Below are 18,326 nucleotides of genomic sequence, written 5' to 3'. Positions count from 1 at the left end.
GGAGAAATGGATGAAAGAGAAAATCTGAGCAGAGCAGATTTTTAGAAGAAACTTGGGAGAGACATCAGATGCTGAGGAAAAGTAAATCCAGGTCTTAGAACTGTATTCCTACATCAGTTAGGAGGGAGAGAACTCAAGCCCCAGTAAGCACTGAGAATGTATGTGTTCAGTGCAAAATTATTCTGGGCAGAGCTGAGGCTAGAACGCAGTACACGCTGGGACTGAGGGCAGGATAGGTTAAATAAAGGTTACGCTCAGTTGTTTGTCTCAAGCATCCACAACACCGTATTTCTGGAACAGACATGGGAGCCAGCAGACAGTGTTTAACAACTGCACAGCATAAACCTAGAAAGATAGGGACAATTTTACTCAAGGAAAAGAAAGAAGTATGTCTCTCAGAATGAACATCATTTGTCATAAATAAAGCTAACTTTTTAGCACCCCCTTGAAGCTATAGGAAAGGAAAATCCTGAAACAGGTTTAGTGAGCAAAAGCTGGAAAATGGTAATCAACTGTGGAATTCCCCTTATTTCCAATTTGATACCCTTTACGTGATCTGAAGTCAGTATGCTGCTTTGTTTCCTTTAATGAATAATTGTAATTATCTGAGATTTCATAGATTAACTTGTGACCTTGGTCTCACTAACTCTGTTTTCCCATAAGATCTTAAATTTTGCATCCAAAAAGTAATACACTGATTATGTTTTGCAGTTGGGGATGCACTAATAAGTTGGCATTTAATCAATGTCTGGTGAATATATGAATGAATGAATGGCTAATGGTATGTTATATGAAAATTTTTCATTTAAATCTCTTTCTCTTCAACTTCTTCCTGTCCTTAGAATAAGACTTCAAGTCAGCAGAGAAACTGGATTTATTTTCTTCTTGGATATACTATTGTTTTCTCAATTCTGGTCATAAATTTTTCTGTGAGCAGTTCATTTTGGAAGAAGCCTAAACAGATATCAAATTATTAGGCTGATTATTGATCATACTGATTAATATTTAAACATCTACTGATAGAGTTTGAATTCATATGTGCATCAATTTGACATATGGTCATTGTCTTCATTCTGAATTATGTTTAACTCTTATGTGACATGCATAGCAGACTTATTTTGAGATTTGCCAATTCTAAGAATACCAACTGTTTTTACATAGAAATTTAACATTCTTATCAAATGTTTGACTTCAGCATTTATAAAAAATTTGGAAAACTGGGAAATTCCCTTTTCTTTGACATGTCAAAACTATTTTCATTGTGATCTCCATCCTAGAAATACATCTCAAAACAGGAATATTAATGCAAAGATGACCTTGAACTCATAATTTTAGATTATATGCATGAGCTTGAAACAATGTTAGACACTTCTGTGCAGTTTGATACCCTTTGAAAATGAGCAAGGCAATTCAGTAAAGTGGAATTTCAAAAGTCAGATTAATCATATACAAACAGAGCAACTATTTTGCTCAATGCAAATAGTTTGAGGGCATGAGGTGACACATCAGCAGATTTCTACTCTCCACCTAATTATTAAAGCTCAGACTTAAGAACTCATGAGAAGCTCAGCGTAAACTATCTCCAAACTGTAGAATGTCTTTATGTATTTGAGAATGAATTAGGCTTGAGTGATCTTCTCCCCTTCAAATATCCGCCTCCTCGGCCACTATTTAAACTTTAGAGTTCACCTTTGGAAAAACTTGGCACCAAAGCAAATTCCAAACACACTTACCCAGCTGGATGCATTCGAGTCACCACCGTCTTCACACTTGTCAGAGAAAGAAAAAGGAAGGTCGGAGGGAGGTGCCTCCTATGCCTGCATTTGGGATTAGGAGCTGAGAGAGAGACAGAATGAAAGCAGAATGAGCTTCTGAGGAGAAAGAGCAGGAGAGCAGGCCGAGGCCACCGCAAAGCCATGTCATCTACCTCAAGACCACCAATGAGCAATCTCCTGCCTTCTCTTTTGGATAGTTGAGACGAAAGGAAGCTGGAAGGGCTATCAGAAGTCTTTTCCCAATATTCATCCCATCTTAACCACGGAGCAGGTTTTTCTTCTCTTGATGGAAATATGAAGGGTATCAAGACACAATCCCACCAACCTCCACCAATATCAACACCACTACCAGGAAGTGACAAAACATATTAATAAGGAATTCAACTACTGAATATAGTTTCAGGCATGAGTTTCTGAATATGGACAAAATTGATCCTTAAAATGACAAAAACCCAACCAGAATTTAAGACTAATATGTTCTCTAAATTAAAACAAGGTACATTTCTCTTTATTTTTGCCTACCCAATCACCCAAATATGAAAAGATTGACAGCATTCATTGTCAGTGATGATATGGTGGAACAGGCTCTCAGAAATTGCTGGGAGGGTGTATCTTGCTACAACCATTTTGAAAGGGCAGACTTGCTAGAACCTGTTGGAATTTTAATTGCATATTCCCTCCGAGCCAGCCCCTGTAGGGGTATATCCTATGGAAATATTTGCAGTGCATAGAGACAGATGCACAAAGGATCAAAGAGAATCTGACCACAAGTACGAAATGGCATATGAATTTTAGTGTGCCCAAAGACAGCTGTTAAAAATAATGAGGTAGTTCTGGGGACTGATTTCTCTGATATGCTACTCAGCAGGGAGTAAAAATAAAAGAAAGTTGCAGAAGGATGTATACAGTATAGAAAGTATGAACTGAATCGAGTGTTTTTCATTAAAAAAGATTTACTCTTGTGTCTGTATGTCTACCCACAAAGAAACAAATATACATCAGACAGCTAATGACTAATACTCCTAAGATATGGATATGGAGGACTGATTTAAGGAAGCTTTTACTTTGCTTTTGATGTATGCCTACTTTTTTCAAAGTTCACATACCATTTTGCATTAAAAACTTTACTGCAGAATTTTCAAAATGAGATTCACTGCCATATGAGAAGGTTCTAAAAATACTTGGAATCCATGTAGCAGAAGGTAGCTGGGCATTTGACTGCTACCCATTGAAAATCCCCATTTGTGGCCAGACTGTCTCAGAATTTTTTCTGTGTTCTGTTTTTTATAAGCCTTTGGCTGGCTTTAAAAAAGAAAATCCACCTAAAACTATCATGTCACATGTTGTCAGGCTCAGAAGCTTCTTCATCCTCAAAATAACCCTGAAGGGGAAAATTCTTTAGCCCAAATAATAAGAACAGTTTGGAAATGCTTTTGCTTAAAGGAGAAGATTATAAGAATATGTCTTTTTTCTCTGTGAAATTTCAGGAATATTATAGTCCCAAGGATGTTTATCTGCAGATTATCTGGTGTCATGGTGGTCACAGAATAATGTTCCTAATCAGAAAAACCTGGAGAATGCAAAAAGCAAACTTTTAAAATAAAGAGTATCCATCAAGAGTATGCAGATATATCAGTAATACAAATGCTACCATAATTGAAAAAAACATTTTTAAGTGAAAAGTCCAGGTGAAACATCAATGTTTATATCCACCTATAAATCGGTACTTTGCATTCTATCACATTTCCCTAATCGATTTTCAACATTTTGTTAAACAGCATAAGTCAAAGTTTGCTTCTTTTACTTCTCCATGACTGTTCTCCCATAAATAACCTTCTACTGATAGTCCTAGATTATTCGGGAAGAACAAGATAATGGGAACTTATTTTGGAGCATTTTTCTTTATTCTAAACATTCCATCTGTTTATATTTCTGGTATGTAAAACACCTGTTTTCATTTCCAAGGGACCAATCTAGTTCTAAAGTCACAGCTGTTGGTCATCTGCGAGGGTGTTCAGATACTATTTCTTGAGCAAGGCAGATGGCTATCAAAAGGAACTTCATAATTTTATTTTGTAGCAACCATCAAAAACTCTGGACAAACTCAAAGGGACAGTACTACAGTACTTCCAGTTGACTGTCATGGAACGTGTGTTAAATGTGTGTGCATGGGGTTGGCCATAAACGTAATAAAGGACCAAGCATGGAGAATGGTGATACTAGAGTAATACAGTAACAGAACTCAAGGCTGAGGACCAAACAATGGGTGAGAAATCAAATTTGTGGTTTTCATAAGCCATATTGACCCGAGACTCTTAGATTTAGTAGCTGAACTTACTAGGCCCCCCACTTTAGAACCAGCAAGGAAGGCTAGACAATCATTCTACATGACGAAGGTGGAGCTGGCACAAAGTAAGATCACAATGGACTAAACTAAGTGGATGAGATGTCCAGATAGAGCGACGTTTTGAGATAAAACTTGGGTTACCAAAAAAATAAGATTAACAAACTCTCAGAACCAGTGGTTTGGACAGTTCCTCATTTAAAGAACAAAAGTTAACTATTAAAAAAGGGCCCTTTCTGTTGAGTTCCCAACTTGGGCAAAATCACCCAGGCCGGGAATGAATTGATCAACACTGCCTTAGGCAGTCTGGGAGGTTCTTCCTTTGTGTTTGGGGTGTGTGATTATTGAAAGCCTGGACATAGGTCTAGTTGGTTAACCTCCCAAAAAAAGAATACAGATAATGAAAAATCACATTTAAATTCATGGTATTAGCACTTTTGCCCTCATTAGCCCAAATGAACCAATCCATTTCTCAGCAATTGCAATATCATGTGTTTGTTTTGTCTGCCTAGCGTGGTGCTTAAAGCATTGAAGAAAATCTGATATATCAGACTGTGGTTTAAGTTAAATCATTAGAACAATCTGATTAGGTGTGCAATCAATGTGTAAATGTCTGTGGAAATATAATTTGTTAAATTATGCATTTTGGATTTTTTAGTTGTATAAATAAAATATGGATATTTAGAAGAGTACTAGATAAATATTAGGGCATTGGCTATCACCACAGAAATAGTGGTATTCTCCATGCATGTCAGCCCTTCTGATATTAAGGAATCTGTCAACACTAAAAGGGCAAATTTGTCAGTATTTCATGTTGTATATAGTTTGTATCTAGTGTATAGTGTATATAGTGTACAGTGTATAGTGACAGTGCATATCACTCATGGAAATTGATAAAGTGGAAATTAAACAATGGGAATACCTTCTGGTAAAGGAGAGAGAAAACTAAGGATTCAATTATCTCTGGCATATGGTAAATAAGATCCTGTATATATGGAGCCTATAATCATTAGTTGAAAATATGTGATTTTAAAATTTTTAAATTAATAGGAAGCACAAGAGATCACTGCCTGGAAGTCGTTATTAGCTGTTAATAGAATAAGTACCCAATAGAGATGTTCACCACTGAAAGGAAAGTAGTGCAATTTAATTCAGCAGAATAAGATGGACAAATTAAAAACCAAAGGAAAAAAAAGTAAAATTGAAAATGATATATACTCAATCCTAAATCATAGATAGGAGATGGGGCCCACTTGAGAAGGAAGAACATGTCTTTGTGTTTGGGAGTGAGGGTGGAGAAGAGGTCCAGAGTTTGGCTAAGAAGATGTCCAGTTTAAAGGTGATCCTGAGCCAACCAGGTCAAGGCATTCGGGAGGCAGGTGGATCTCAGGATGGGAAGTCAGGGCGGGAGCTAGAAGCTGGAGCCATTGGTGATGGTTGCCCCATTAATCTGTGGAGAAGAGTGAGTTGGAAAGGAGAGGAACATGAAGGTGCTCTAAGGAGCTCCAACGTTGAGCAGTTGTGCTGAAGCTGAGAAGCTGACTTCTGCACTAAGGACAGCTTGGGGAGCAGGAGGAAAACTAGAGAAGGTGCATGTTTGGAGATAGCATGTTGAATACTCCCAAGACATCAAGCAAGTCGAGGGATGAAAAATAAGCACTGCATTTGACCACACAGGTCTCTGAAGGAAACGTAGCAAGAGCAGTCTTGATTGTGTCGTGGAGGAGGAAGCCAGACCAGAATGGCTAAGGGGCTCACAGGAAGCAGCAAGCCGTGGAACTCTTGAGAAGTTTGTCTCGGCAGGTGAGTCGAGAGAGATGGTAGTACCTCAGGCGGGAAGTGGGGCTAGGAAGGGACTTTTAAAATTGGGAAACGTTGAGGCCTGTTGGTGATGGAAAGGGTGAAGGAGACAAGGAGAGAGATGACGCAGGCTGGGGTGGTTAGAAGACGGAAGGAGATCTCTGCAAGGAGCAGAGGCGATGGCTGCAGAGTAAACGCAGAATTCCTGGGCTATGAGGGGGAGAAGCATTCTCTCCATTCTAAGAAGATGGAAGGAGTGGGGACAGGGAATTCCGATTGTTGGATGCATTTTGTTTTCCCCAAGTTGTCGAAAGTGAGGTTATAGGTGGTTCTGAGGAGAGCTTTCGGAGGCCTGAGCTTTAAATAAAAGACAAGCTACGAAACTGTTACCACAGTGGAGAAGTGGGAGGGTCAATTTACTAGCAAACATTTGCTACTGGCTCTTTTTAAATATTAAAATTTATCTACAAGATCTTGAAAACTAAGATTATTGCTAAATTGGGGCATAATAAAATATAACATATAAAATAATTTATAAAGTCTCAAACTTTAAGTAAACTCCTACAGCGATTCTATCCTTTGAGATAGATAAATATTATCATTACTAATCATTATAATCAATTACAGCAGAACAATCTATCACTAAATAGACTTTTTCCCTCAAATGGGAATGGATTTTGGATATTCATTGTCTATTAATAACAAAGCAAAGCAATTTTCTCTATTGAGTTTTTAGAAACTTGTTCACCAACACTACAGTTTCTATGTACAGAATGTTTTATGGAATTTAGATTGGAAAGAGAAGACCTTGCAACTATGATAGTTCCATGTTTCTCTGCCAGTGTTTCACTCCTCATCTCTTCTAATCCTTCATTCTGCCGAACCAGACGCAGGGCACGCACTGTTAACATCCCAGAACCTTTGGCTCCACAACCTTCCTTTTTCCTGTTTCCTAATTTCCCAACAGGAGGGTCCTTATTCTTTGTTTCCAGTTGCAGGCTACTGAATTGTGGTAGAAAGCCATAAAAAAACCAATTTGTTGGTTTCACTAATAGTTCAAATGAATTATCTCTGCTAGCTTCTCACATTTTCTCTTGTAGACCATAGTTTTTACACAAAGAAGTAAAGTTTTTTACAAACGTAGATGATTTGCCTTTTCTTTTTTAAAATGAAAACCAACAAGCCTGCTCACTTTTCTCTACCCAGTGATCTTTGTTATGTTCAATTCCTCTCTCTTCCTAAGGTCTTGCTTCTCTAGCAAGTTTTTTCCACCCCCCTCAGTTTTCTGTCAGTGCTTTAGATTGGCTCTATCCCAACTTTCAACAGAAACTTGCTCAATAGATTGCCCCCTTTTGTGTTCGCCTCTTCAGTTCCTCCGTTCACTGGCTCGTTCGCTGACAAGGATGTCCAAGTCCTCTTTCTCAACCGGCCTACCATTCCCAACCAAAAAACATACCTTCTTTCCACACATTTATCTTTCAAGTATATTCTCTTTAATGGCAAGCACCTTGGAAAATTTTGTCTTTAAAATAAGGCAATGGTTTCCATATAACCTGTCACATTTATTACCCTCCTAAAACCAATTTTTTTCAATCCTATCACTATAGAAACCAACATGTAAGCAGAGCTTCTCAAAACTTACTGTGCGTACAAATCACCTGGGAATCTAGATAAAATGCAGATTCTGATTCGGTAGGTTGGGGTAGCCTGTGATTCTGCATTTCTAACAAGCTCCCAAGTATGCCAGGAACAGCCCTGGTTTTTATAGCTCAGTAATTTCCTCCTCTTTTCTTTATCCATCTTTGGCTTGAGGTAATTTAAGTTGGGTTCCTTCTCATGCAACAAAAACATTTGACAAGTAACTCTTCTAAAAATGATTTCTTTGCTGTGCTTCCCTTAAATAAGAAAAAAATTTTGAAGGCTGCCTTAGGAAAATGGACAAAAGGACCCTAAGAGAAAATTCACAGAAGATATTAAGAAGGTTAAGTTAAGGAAATTATTTAACATTTCTTGACTTTTTTGAGAATTTATTCTGCCAGGTGAATTTTAACATCCATTTGTTACATTTTGAAAAGAAAAATACTGAGCATGTGATTGAAATTTGTAACATTCCTGGCTTAATTAAAAGAGGCTAGACACCAGGTAGGATTTAATCTTCCCATTCAGGAAGATGACATATCTGACATCATATATGTACATAGTGGTTTTGGTTGTGTCTTGCACTTTTTCTAGATTTCTATAACCATGCACTTTTCCACTTTTTAAACTTCTGCTGATAGAAAAATATTAATCTTCATATATTTCTAGAGACATTCTAATGAATTTTTAAACTCCTCATAATATATTTTTTTGGTTGACTGCATTGGAATTTAAGTATTCAGTCATTCATTCATTCCTCACATACTGAGGACCTCTGATATCTTTAATCATGTGCTTGGTGCCGGAGACAATTTACAAATGATGATCATTTTGCTCTTCTTTTCCATATGTTAACCTTTTACTTAATTTTCTTTTTGCTGCATTTTCCAGTTTCCAGAGCAAGTGGCATAATAGCAGATAGATCAGGTATACTTGTTTTCTTCCCAGCTGTAATGGAAACATCTTTCACACTTGATTATTAGGCATCAGGCTTGGCATTTTCTGTGAGTGATTTTGTTGAGTGATTTTTTTATTGAAACTTACTTTTATGCTTAATTGTGAGCAGCTACTTTTTATTAATCAGGTATGCATATTGAAAGTTATCAAATTACTTTAATGCATCTGACAAGATGATTATTTTCTTCCTTTAAATAATTCACTTAGTTAAGACTTAAATTTAGAATCTTATTGTTGAACTATCGGAATGCAATTATTGAAAGATGGACAGACAGAAAGACATCACAAGCAAGTAGGCATGGAAAGATAGCTGAGTAGATACAGCATTTACCAATGGGATCTGTTGCATTGACAGAATAAGGAGAAAACCATCACAATACACAGAAAATACATGTATCATTTATTCATGATAAATGAAACAAACAAAATCCTCTAAGTAAATTCTGAAAATGGTAATTTCACTAACTTGATAAAGGATATTTAAGGTAAATATTATATTTAAAGCTGTAACTTCTTTAAAAAGAGGAGCAAGACAAGAAGGATGTTACTGCTGCATCTATACAATGCTAAGATGGAGAATATAGGAAATAGAAGAGCTGAGCAGCACAATTTCTGAAAAGGTATATATAAACAAAATCCTTACAACTCATCTTCAATTTGATTATCTACATGGACTACCCAAGAGAATCTATTAATTACAATTAAAGAGGGAATTCAGCAAGGGTGATTATTGTACAATTAGCAGTATTTCTTGCACCGGAAAAACTACAAAATGTACTAAAAATAAATTCAATTTAAAATAAGCATGAGGATTAAGGCATTTAAGAATAAATCCAATAAAAGCAAAAGCAGGATGGAGAAAATATAAAGAATCCCAACAAGTTAAGAACAAGACAACCCAATAGAAAAATTAAAAAGATAAATAAAAGGTAAATCGTATAAAGAGAAAACATAAATGGTCAATAACCTCCTTTAAAAGAGTGTTTATCAAGGATGGAACCTGGAATGAGGACCCAGAGCCAAGTTGAGTGAGGAAGACACCCAAGCAGGGTAGGAAGTAGTGGTATAGAAGGGAGATTGGTTATAGCAGGTGAGCAGATTAAATAAGAAACAGGTCAAACATAAGAGATGCCAGATTTCTCACTGACAAAGAAGGGAGTTAGGAAAACAGAAAGGGGGAAAACTAGAAATGAAGTCTGGAGTTGGACATGTCTGTATGAACTCATGTTTTTTCATAGATATCATGATGATAGATACATAATCAATAGACATCAAAATAAGTATAGATTTAAATGTTTGAACACATGCATGCATGCACACACACACACACAAACATACGTAGTCCGTAGCTGTAGTCACTGGGCAGACTTGGGAACAGCATGATATGAATAACAATGCTATTTGGCTAATAAATTTGATTTATAATTATGATAATTATCAACACCAATTTCCACTACAAGGAACCAGAGCACCTTGCAGAAATGGCTGAATCCAGGGATGGGGCAGAGAGAGTACGAGATGAGCCTGGAACATCTTTATCCAGAAAGCAGGGAAGTGGTTCAATGAGGCAGATCTGCTCAAAGGACATTGAAGCCAGCTAAAATGGCTCCCACTGATCAAACTGAGGACAACGTGAGCATCAAAACAAAGGATAATATTAACAGATAATAACCTGCTGAATCCTGTAGAAAATCATGAGTCTATACAGATGTAAATAAACAAATTGAAAGCTTTATGAGGAACAAGAAATTTATGGAGCTTCAAAATACTTCCCAACAAGAGCCTTAATAATTCTAAAGGGAAAAGTCACTTAGGCAAGGAGAAGTTGTGAGCTACCTGGTCAGATGCGATGAGCAGAATGCAGCATCACACCTGTGATTTCCCTGCCAAAGGTGCGACCTGAAGCTAATCACCAGGAAACGTCAATAAACCCACATTGAAGGAAATCCTAAAAATAACTGGCCATGATCTTCCAAACTCTTGGGGCCATGAAGTCCAGAGAAGACTGAGAAAAGGATCTCGAGTGATGATGACTACAGAGATGTGGTGAGGAGTGGAACATGGGAGTCTGACTTGAATTCTTGGGTCATAAAAGACATTATTGGGACAACTGGTGGAACTGGAATGGCGTCTGAGGGTTCGAGCCACGTATTGATGTTAATTCCCTGGTCTTGATTATTATGTTATGGTTATGTAGAAGAATGTCACTGTAGGAAATTAAAAAATACTCAAGGTGGTAGGGAATCAGGTTGAGGAGGACACTCCCAAATGATTCAGGAAAGCTCTCTTTGCCAAACATCCAATTTTTATGACTGTGAAAAAAAGTTACTTTTTAAAAAGATGTCCTCCTATCTAGCAACCAGAGAAATAGTAGTTAAAACAAAAATAAGATTAGCAAATGTATTAAAAGGTGAGGATTCCAGAAGCCATGGGAATCCTCACTTGAGACCCTGGGTGTGAAACAGTGTTTCCCCTTTGGAGGGGTTACAAGATCCAGTCAAGTGGAAAACGTGTGTAGCCTGTGACCATGCACCAATTCCACCAGCACATACCCTAGAGTTTTGCACACACATTGCACAAGGAAACATGTTTGAGGATGGGCATAGCAATATATTTGGTATGAGTGGAAAACCTGGAAAGACTTAAATGTCTGCTGACAGAAACACGAGTAAATGCATTTTAATATAATAGTTGAAGTCCTTGAATCTGACCTACCTGCATCCACAAGAATCAATCTGAGTGGGAAAAATGAGTTGAAAAAGGATACCCACTAAATGATGCCATTATGCAGATTTTAAAAGGCACACATACCCCCCCCCTCACACACACACACACACACACACACACACACACACACACAAACACACACACGGGGTGGGGGCATATATATGTATTAATCAGGATTCTCTAGGGAAACAGAACCAACAGGAGACATCCGTAAATAGTATGAGATTTTATAAAAGTGTCTCATGCAAATGTGGGGATGTACCAGTCTAAATTCTGAAGAGTGGGCTGCAGGCTGGGAACTCTGATGAAGGTTTTTAATGAATTCCCCAGGAAAAGCTGGCTGGCTGAAGTAGAGATGAAAGTTCTCTTTTCTGACTGCTGAAGTCATCACTTCTCCTTTTAAAGCCTTCAGCTGATTGAATGAGACTTCTCTCATTGCTGAAGGCCGTCTCCTCAGTTGATTGAAGACATAATCAGCCATAGATAAGCAATCAACATACTGATGATTTAAGTCCATGAAATGTCTTTGCAGTAACAGTTAGGCTAATGCTTGCTTGACCAGACAGCTGGGCACCATTTCTTGGCCAAGTTGACACATGAACCCAACCATCACATTATAGATATGTATGGCTATATATATAAGCACATACACAGATTCAAAATTGTTCATAAACAAATACAAGTCAATTTCAGAAGAGCAGTTACCTCTGGGAGAAGAGGGAGGAAGGAGTTAGGAGGGGAGCTTTAGCTTTAAAATGTAATGTTTTGCATGTTTTTTAAATGTGTGAAGCAAATATGGTAACTATCAACAGGTAAATTAGGTATGGAATATAATTTACTGTTTTGGTATTTTTCTTTTTCCAGGATTTGAAAATATTTTGTGCTGAGAGGAGACATAAATATGAAATTATTTCAAATAATTATTCTAATATGCCATATTTGAAGGGTATTTAAAAAAAAAAAAAGTCTTTTAAGCACAAAATGACAGCCTCAGTGTTGGTGATTGTGCCAGTTTTGTCCCCCAAACATCATTATCTTTGATGTAATCTTGTGTGGGCAGACATTATCAGTGTTGATTAGATTTCTTTGAGTGTTTCTTTGGAGCTGCACCCCACCCAGCTGTGGGTGATGACTCTGGCTATTTCCATGGAGGTGTGGCCGCACCCATTTAGGGTGGGCCTGGATCAGTGGAGCCATATAAATGAGCTGATGGGCAGCAGGAACTCAGTGCAGCTGTGAGTGACGTTTTGCAGAGGAGCCACAGCCAAGAGGGACACTTTGAAGAAAGCACAGGAGCTGCAGATGAGTCATTTTGAAGATGGCCGTTGAAAGCAGACTCTTGCTCTGGAGAAGCTAAGAGAGGACAAATACCCCCAAGTGCAACTAAGAGTGACAGTTTTGAGGAACTGCAGCCTAGAGAGGAACGTCCTGGGAGACAGCCATTTTGAAACCAGAACTCTGGAGCAGATGCCAGCCACGTGCCTTCCCAGCTAACAGAGGTTTTCCGGACTCCATTGGCCATCCTCCAGTGAAGGTACCCAATTGTTGATGTGTTACCTTGGACACTTTATGGCCTTAAGACTGTAACTGTGTAACCAAATAAACCCCCTTTTATAAAAGCCAATCCATCTCTGGTGTTTTGCATTCCAGCAGCATTAGCAAACTAGAACAGTGGTCAAGGACGATTTCACTGGGAAGGTGATAAACGAAGGAAGAATTCCATTCTTGTTGTATGATACAATGACGACACACAGACTTGTTCCCATCCAAATTGTAAGAGGTATTTCAACCCAGCTTGAGGTTTATGGATCTGTACTGAGCATTTCCAATATGTTGCAATTCAGGTTGGCTGGACCAGCTTTCCCCTTCATATTGTCTAACTCAACATAAGATTACAATGAGACTACAAAAAACTGTCTTTTTTCTAAGATATAAGGACTGTTATAAGTGACAGCCTAGCAAAATTGTCACAGTGAGTACAAATATTCTAATCTAGGAAGTTGCAAAGTAAATTTACTTGTCAGTCGAATATTTTGTTAGGCATTTCAAATTACAGCATTTGAATGATAGCAGAAATCAATGCATTTATAATCTAATTCTGGCAAAACTCTTATTTCACATTCAATCCATTACCTTCTGTATCAAAACATACATTCTTCCTATTACCTGAAGCTTGCCATGATTTGCACAAAAGGAAAAAGAGAGAGAAATCTACACACCTTTTTCTAAGAGAAAAAAAATCTCCAACATACAAACATTTAATGTACTAACCTTAGTAAGCACATTGCTAACTGCCTATCAATCAGCCAAAGTATTTCCCAGAGATAACAGGTTCTCAACCAACCAACTTTCAAATGGGTTTGGATAGACAGGCATCAAAACACAATAGAAGAAACAAATGAAACATTAGTTTGAAAAGTTAAAGCCACGTGGGTTCTAGGATTGTTTCCTGCTTACAATTAGTATAACTGGGGGCACAACATTTAACATTTTTCTACCCATTTCTTCTTCTGTTAGAAAAAATAAATAAATGGCAGTCATAAAACCTGTTCAACCTGGCTTACAGAGTTGTTGAAGGATCAAAGAAGATAATACCTTTATAAGTCTTATATAAGCTGTGAAGTATCCACTGCCTAAATTTAAGGAACTGTTATTGCTCGTGATCTGCCATCAGAGGGCTGCTTCCCCTAACAAGCCCGTGGCCAAACATCGTGAGTAAAGATGAAGGACACATCTTGAGGGGCCATCTTTGAGGGATGCTGGCTGATATCTTCAGCAAACACCTAATTTATTGAGCCTTTATCACCAGTCAGACAGGAAGTAAGCCACCGGCTCTAAGGAATGTGATAATGCTCATTATTTGTATGAAGTATTTAAATGGCAGCTCTGTCACCAGCACTTGATTTCCTCAAATCTGAAATGCATCTTTGTTACCTTAATGAGGACTTCCCTGGAGGAAAAGTGCGAGACCAGGTGGTTTTTTCTGGTCTTGGTGTTGGTGATGGACACGTGTAGTCGATTCTGGGCTAGTTCATGGGCGTTGGTGGGGAGAACCGTCTCCATTCCTCCTCTAGAGAAGAAAAAGCGATCGGCATTATTCACCTTTAATTATTGAACACCATGTAAATATTTTAGAGAAGGGAATGCTGAGCTTGCCACAGTTTATATAGAACATTATCAACACTCTGTCTCCATATACTTTGGGGAAGAAATGTACTACGTGTACCTCAGTTGGGCCATGAAGTCATAACCGGGTGTTACTGCACCAAAAGACAACCTTCTAGTTTCTTCAGCCAACTTGTACGTAAATTCAGTACATTCCTGAAAAAGGACATGAGAAGGGAGGCTATGTTTGGTCCAAAATTCATTCCAGTTCCAAAACTCTGTGCTGATCTCATAATTCACTAGGACCCCATAAATCCAGTGGCCGACTCGAGAGTCTACACCCTTTCACCGGTATGTGAATCTCCACTTGACCTGCTCCTCACCCACATTCCTGCTTTACAGAGCCTTACTTTATTGCAGAAATATCCTCTGCCACACTGGTGTTTACCCTAAGCTATGTGTTCTTCTAATTCAGGTCTTTTTTTTTTTTACAAAAATTTTGACCACATGTGGCCTTTGCCCACATCTGGAAAACCTTCAGGGCTCTATTTTAATTCCGTTTTAGCACAGTCTTCTACAGATTCTTTAACACAACCAGTCCTCTCTCCCTCCCCAATTTGCTGACCTAAGAAACATTTCATTTATAGCTCTGCAATAGCACTGATTAATATTTACAATATAAACAGCAGAAATAGTAGAAGTGATGGATGACTGTAGTTTGCAGATGCTAAATCAGAGTCTTTGGAGGTTGGTATTTTGACAAAAGTCACCTGGGTACTCTGGGTTGGGAACCACTAATGCTGAGTCTGTCAGTTCATCTTTACATAGCCCCATAGGGAGGGTATAATCACCCCCATTTTACAGATAAGGAATCTGAGGCTTGGAGAGTTAAGTACCTTTTCCAAGATCTCATCCAAAATGAGTGTCAGAGTCAGAATTTGAACCCAGGTCTGTCTTTCATGTACTGATTCCTTCATTTGGTAACCAACCAGGTGTGGGCATGGGCTAGGCCCTAGGGTTCAGACGCAAATGAGGTGCAATGAGAGCCCACCCTCGTGAGGCCTGCACTGCTCTCCTGGGAGGTACTTCTCTGTGGGGCAGTGAGGGCCTTGGTGTGTAAAGCCCAGCATCTCAAGAGCACTGAGGAGGGAGGGGTCAGCAGAATCACAACATCCACATCCCAGTCCCTGTACCCTGTCATGGCAAAAAGGGACTCTGCAGATAGGAGAGTATCCTGGATGACCTGGTGGGCCCAGTGTCATCACAGGGGTCCTCATGAGTGGAAGAGGGAGGCAGGATGGCCATAGTTGGAGAGAGATTGGAAGATGCAATGCTGCCAGATTTAAGGGAGGAGGAAGGGGCTTAGTACCTCCAGAGACAGCGTCATCCTGCCAACAGGTTGATGTTAGCCAGGTGAGATCCATATCAGATTTATGTTTGGGTAAAATCACTCTGCTATAGGTGGCTGGACTGGAGGGCGCAGGAGGAGGTGAAGATCTACCGGTCAGGAAGCCACTGTAGGCTTCCAGGTGAGAAATAGTGGCATTCTCCCAAACTCGTTCCGCTAAGCTGGACTGCCCATTTAGCCGATCTTCTTGTATCAATTTTAGTTACACACATGCACACACACAAACTACCCTGTGAAATGGTAGATTTATTAAGGATGAGGAATGGATTTATTCACCTGTTTTGTGTTCTCCACTGTTTCAAACACCATGCCTTGCAAATTGCGAGGAACTCTTACATATCAAAATCTAAATTTGTAAACCACCTAAAATACACACCGCATCAGGTGCTTCTCATAACTGCCCGCAGCAACTCAGAGCTGTGTTAATTACTCACACATTTGTCACAATGATGCAAAGCTGGAGGAGCTTACACCATCAGAAAGAAATGAGCTAAGGCGAATTTGAGAAAGTAGAACACAGCTTGCCAGAAAAATGAAAAGCAACCCTACAAGCAGTATATTTCATAAGCTGAAAAGAAAAAGAATATACAAAAACTTCAGTCAAATGGCTAGAGATCTGTTTTGAGAAAGGAGAAAGGAAGGTGCTCTAGGAAAATAAGAGGAGTGTTTTCCACCTTCCCACATAAGACCCACAAAGACTTACTGTAACTTAACACAATTAGATACTATAGCCGAGTCACCAATTTACTGAAAAAATAAAAAAGTCAGGCAATCTGACTTGGAAATACAAAGATATCACAGTCACAAATTTAGGTAACATTCAATGTCTTCACATCACAGAATTTCAGTGAAGTCAATGATGAATTATTACAGTTCTTCCAAATCATGTTAGTTCCAAATCACCCTTAATACATTTCTAACTTTGCTTTGGATTCAAAACCAAGTCCACCCAACTCCCAAGCCCAGGATTTGTCCCACCTAAAGGGAAAGGAGCCCAAATGGCCTATAGGCTGGTGCAGAAAGGGAAGGAAGTTCCGGGAAGGAGCTAGCCTGCAATTCAAAGTACGACTCTACTAGTTTGGGGGAAATTTCACCCTTTATTTATACTTTCTATGACTTCAGGTTCTCATCCTGTGTAATTTCTAGTTTTAATCACTTCCCTAGTTTCCTGTGTATGAATTATATCAAGACCTGGGGAGAAAAGACACGTGGATTTATTTACTATCTATCGACCTATTTAATATCCAATTGTCCTAAAATACAGTTTCCCTTCCATAAACAACTCATAGCAGATTTGCGCATGAGACCATGATACTTAAAACTTGGAACATTTAAAATTTTAAGTGTGACCAATTCATTCTTGGCCATGAATTTGTTAAATGTTGGTTATTTTCTGATTGTTTAAAACCACTAGAGTGTGTTAACTAACAAATATAATATTCTCCACCTACACAGACCAGCTCTCACAGCCAGCCAATGCATGATTGCTGTCTAGAGGGCAGAAAAGAGTTTTAAAGCATTGACTGCACTAAATAAAATACCTAGTGGAAGCTTATTTGTTTTATTTCTGGGTAAATTGCTCAGCATTCAGAGCTTTCTTCTTAAAAAAATTAAAAGTCCACATAATCCCCCTGAAAGAGAATTGCATAACCATATTTTTATTTATATTCCCATTTGTAGACAGTGAGCACGACTATGCATCACACGGTCAAGGCCTTGAAAACACCCCTGCCCTCTTTTCCCGGATCATACAAAGAAGAAATATCCTTTCCTTGAAAGAAACAGAGTGGGAATCTCAAAAACCTCAAGAGTAAAATAAGGCATTTTATTTCCTCCTCTCACCCTCACCCAAAATCTTTTCCAAAACCAGAGCACAGATTCCTAAGATTCCTAAGATGAAGACATTTTTAAAGTCTTCATCCACCTTTTCTGTTTCCCAGGCAAAGGAGCATTTCTGCGTTACTGTAATCCAGCAGAATGAACACTCATCTTTGCTGTTCGCTCTTCATTTCTTGAGAAGCAACGCTGCGCAGCTACCCCTTAATTACCTCTATTTTTTCTGGCGTGGTTAGCAGGACAGAAGCCACCAAGGATCCCGCAGAAGCGCCGGCGAAGGCCTGGGTGGCTCTCAGGAGCTTTCTGCCGTGTCTGCGGAGTGCAGACGCGGCCCCCAAGTGGTAGATGCCCAGAAAGCCACAGGCCGCGAAGGACAAGTTGACTTGCTTCATTCTAGCTGCGAAACTGGCAACACAAAAACGGAAAATACTAGTGTATTTTATCCCACCTGCTATGCAGTTCTAGGCTGACCCTGGTTTCAAGGCTTTTTTTTAACATATCATCCTGTGTTTTAAGCATGGTAGTTTCAATTCATTCAAAGTAAACACCCAAAGCTTTCGGGAAATTTTTTTTTTTCCCTCTGTCATATTGACCCAGCATAATTCTTTTTTTTTAAAAAAAAAAAAGAAAAAGTTAAAAAAGTTTTACAACTGGAACACAGGACTTCATGAAAACAGAGAACTTCTCTTCAAAAAAAAAAAAAAAACACTGTTGAAAGAATGAAAAGACAAGCCAC

At 38.7% G+C, this 18,326-nt stretch overlaps 2 protein-coding genes across 2 annotated transcripts in view; one reads left to right on the top strand and one right to left on the bottom strand.

The window, feature by feature from the left end:
• The window catches only part of LOC119522834 (patatin-like phospholipase domain-containing protein 4), a 115,865-nt gene that overhangs the window by 14,777 nt on the left and 82,762 nt on the right, over window positions 1-18,326 (bottom strand). Inside the window, exons 2-4 of the mRNA XM_037821502.1 lie at window positions 17,803-17,995; window positions 14,468-14,562; window positions 14,176-14,311 (exon numbers count right to left, since the gene is read on the bottom strand). Coding sequence (XP_037677430.1) covers window positions 14,176-14,311; window positions 14,468-14,562; window positions 17,803-17,982 — 411 coding nt within the window. The 5' untranslated portion in view covers window positions 17,983-17,995. The remainder of the gene's footprint in view (window positions 1-14,175; window positions 14,312-14,467; window positions 14,563-17,802; window positions 17,996-18,326) is intronic.
• STS (steroid sulfatase) overlaps window positions 1-18,326 on the top strand; it is a 646,106-nt gene that overhangs the window by 552,986 nt on the left and 74,794 nt on the right. The window lies entirely within an intron of this gene.

Source organism: Choloepus didactylus, chromosome X (assembly GCF_015220235.1).
Source record: "Choloepus didactylus isolate mChoDid1 chromosome X, mChoDid1.pri, whole genome shotgun sequence".
NCBI classification, from domain to species: domain Eukaryota; kingdom Metazoa; phylum Chordata; class Mammalia; order Pilosa; family Megalonychidae; genus Choloepus; species Choloepus didactylus.
This window is presented reverse-complemented; position numbering and strand designations above follow the sequence as displayed.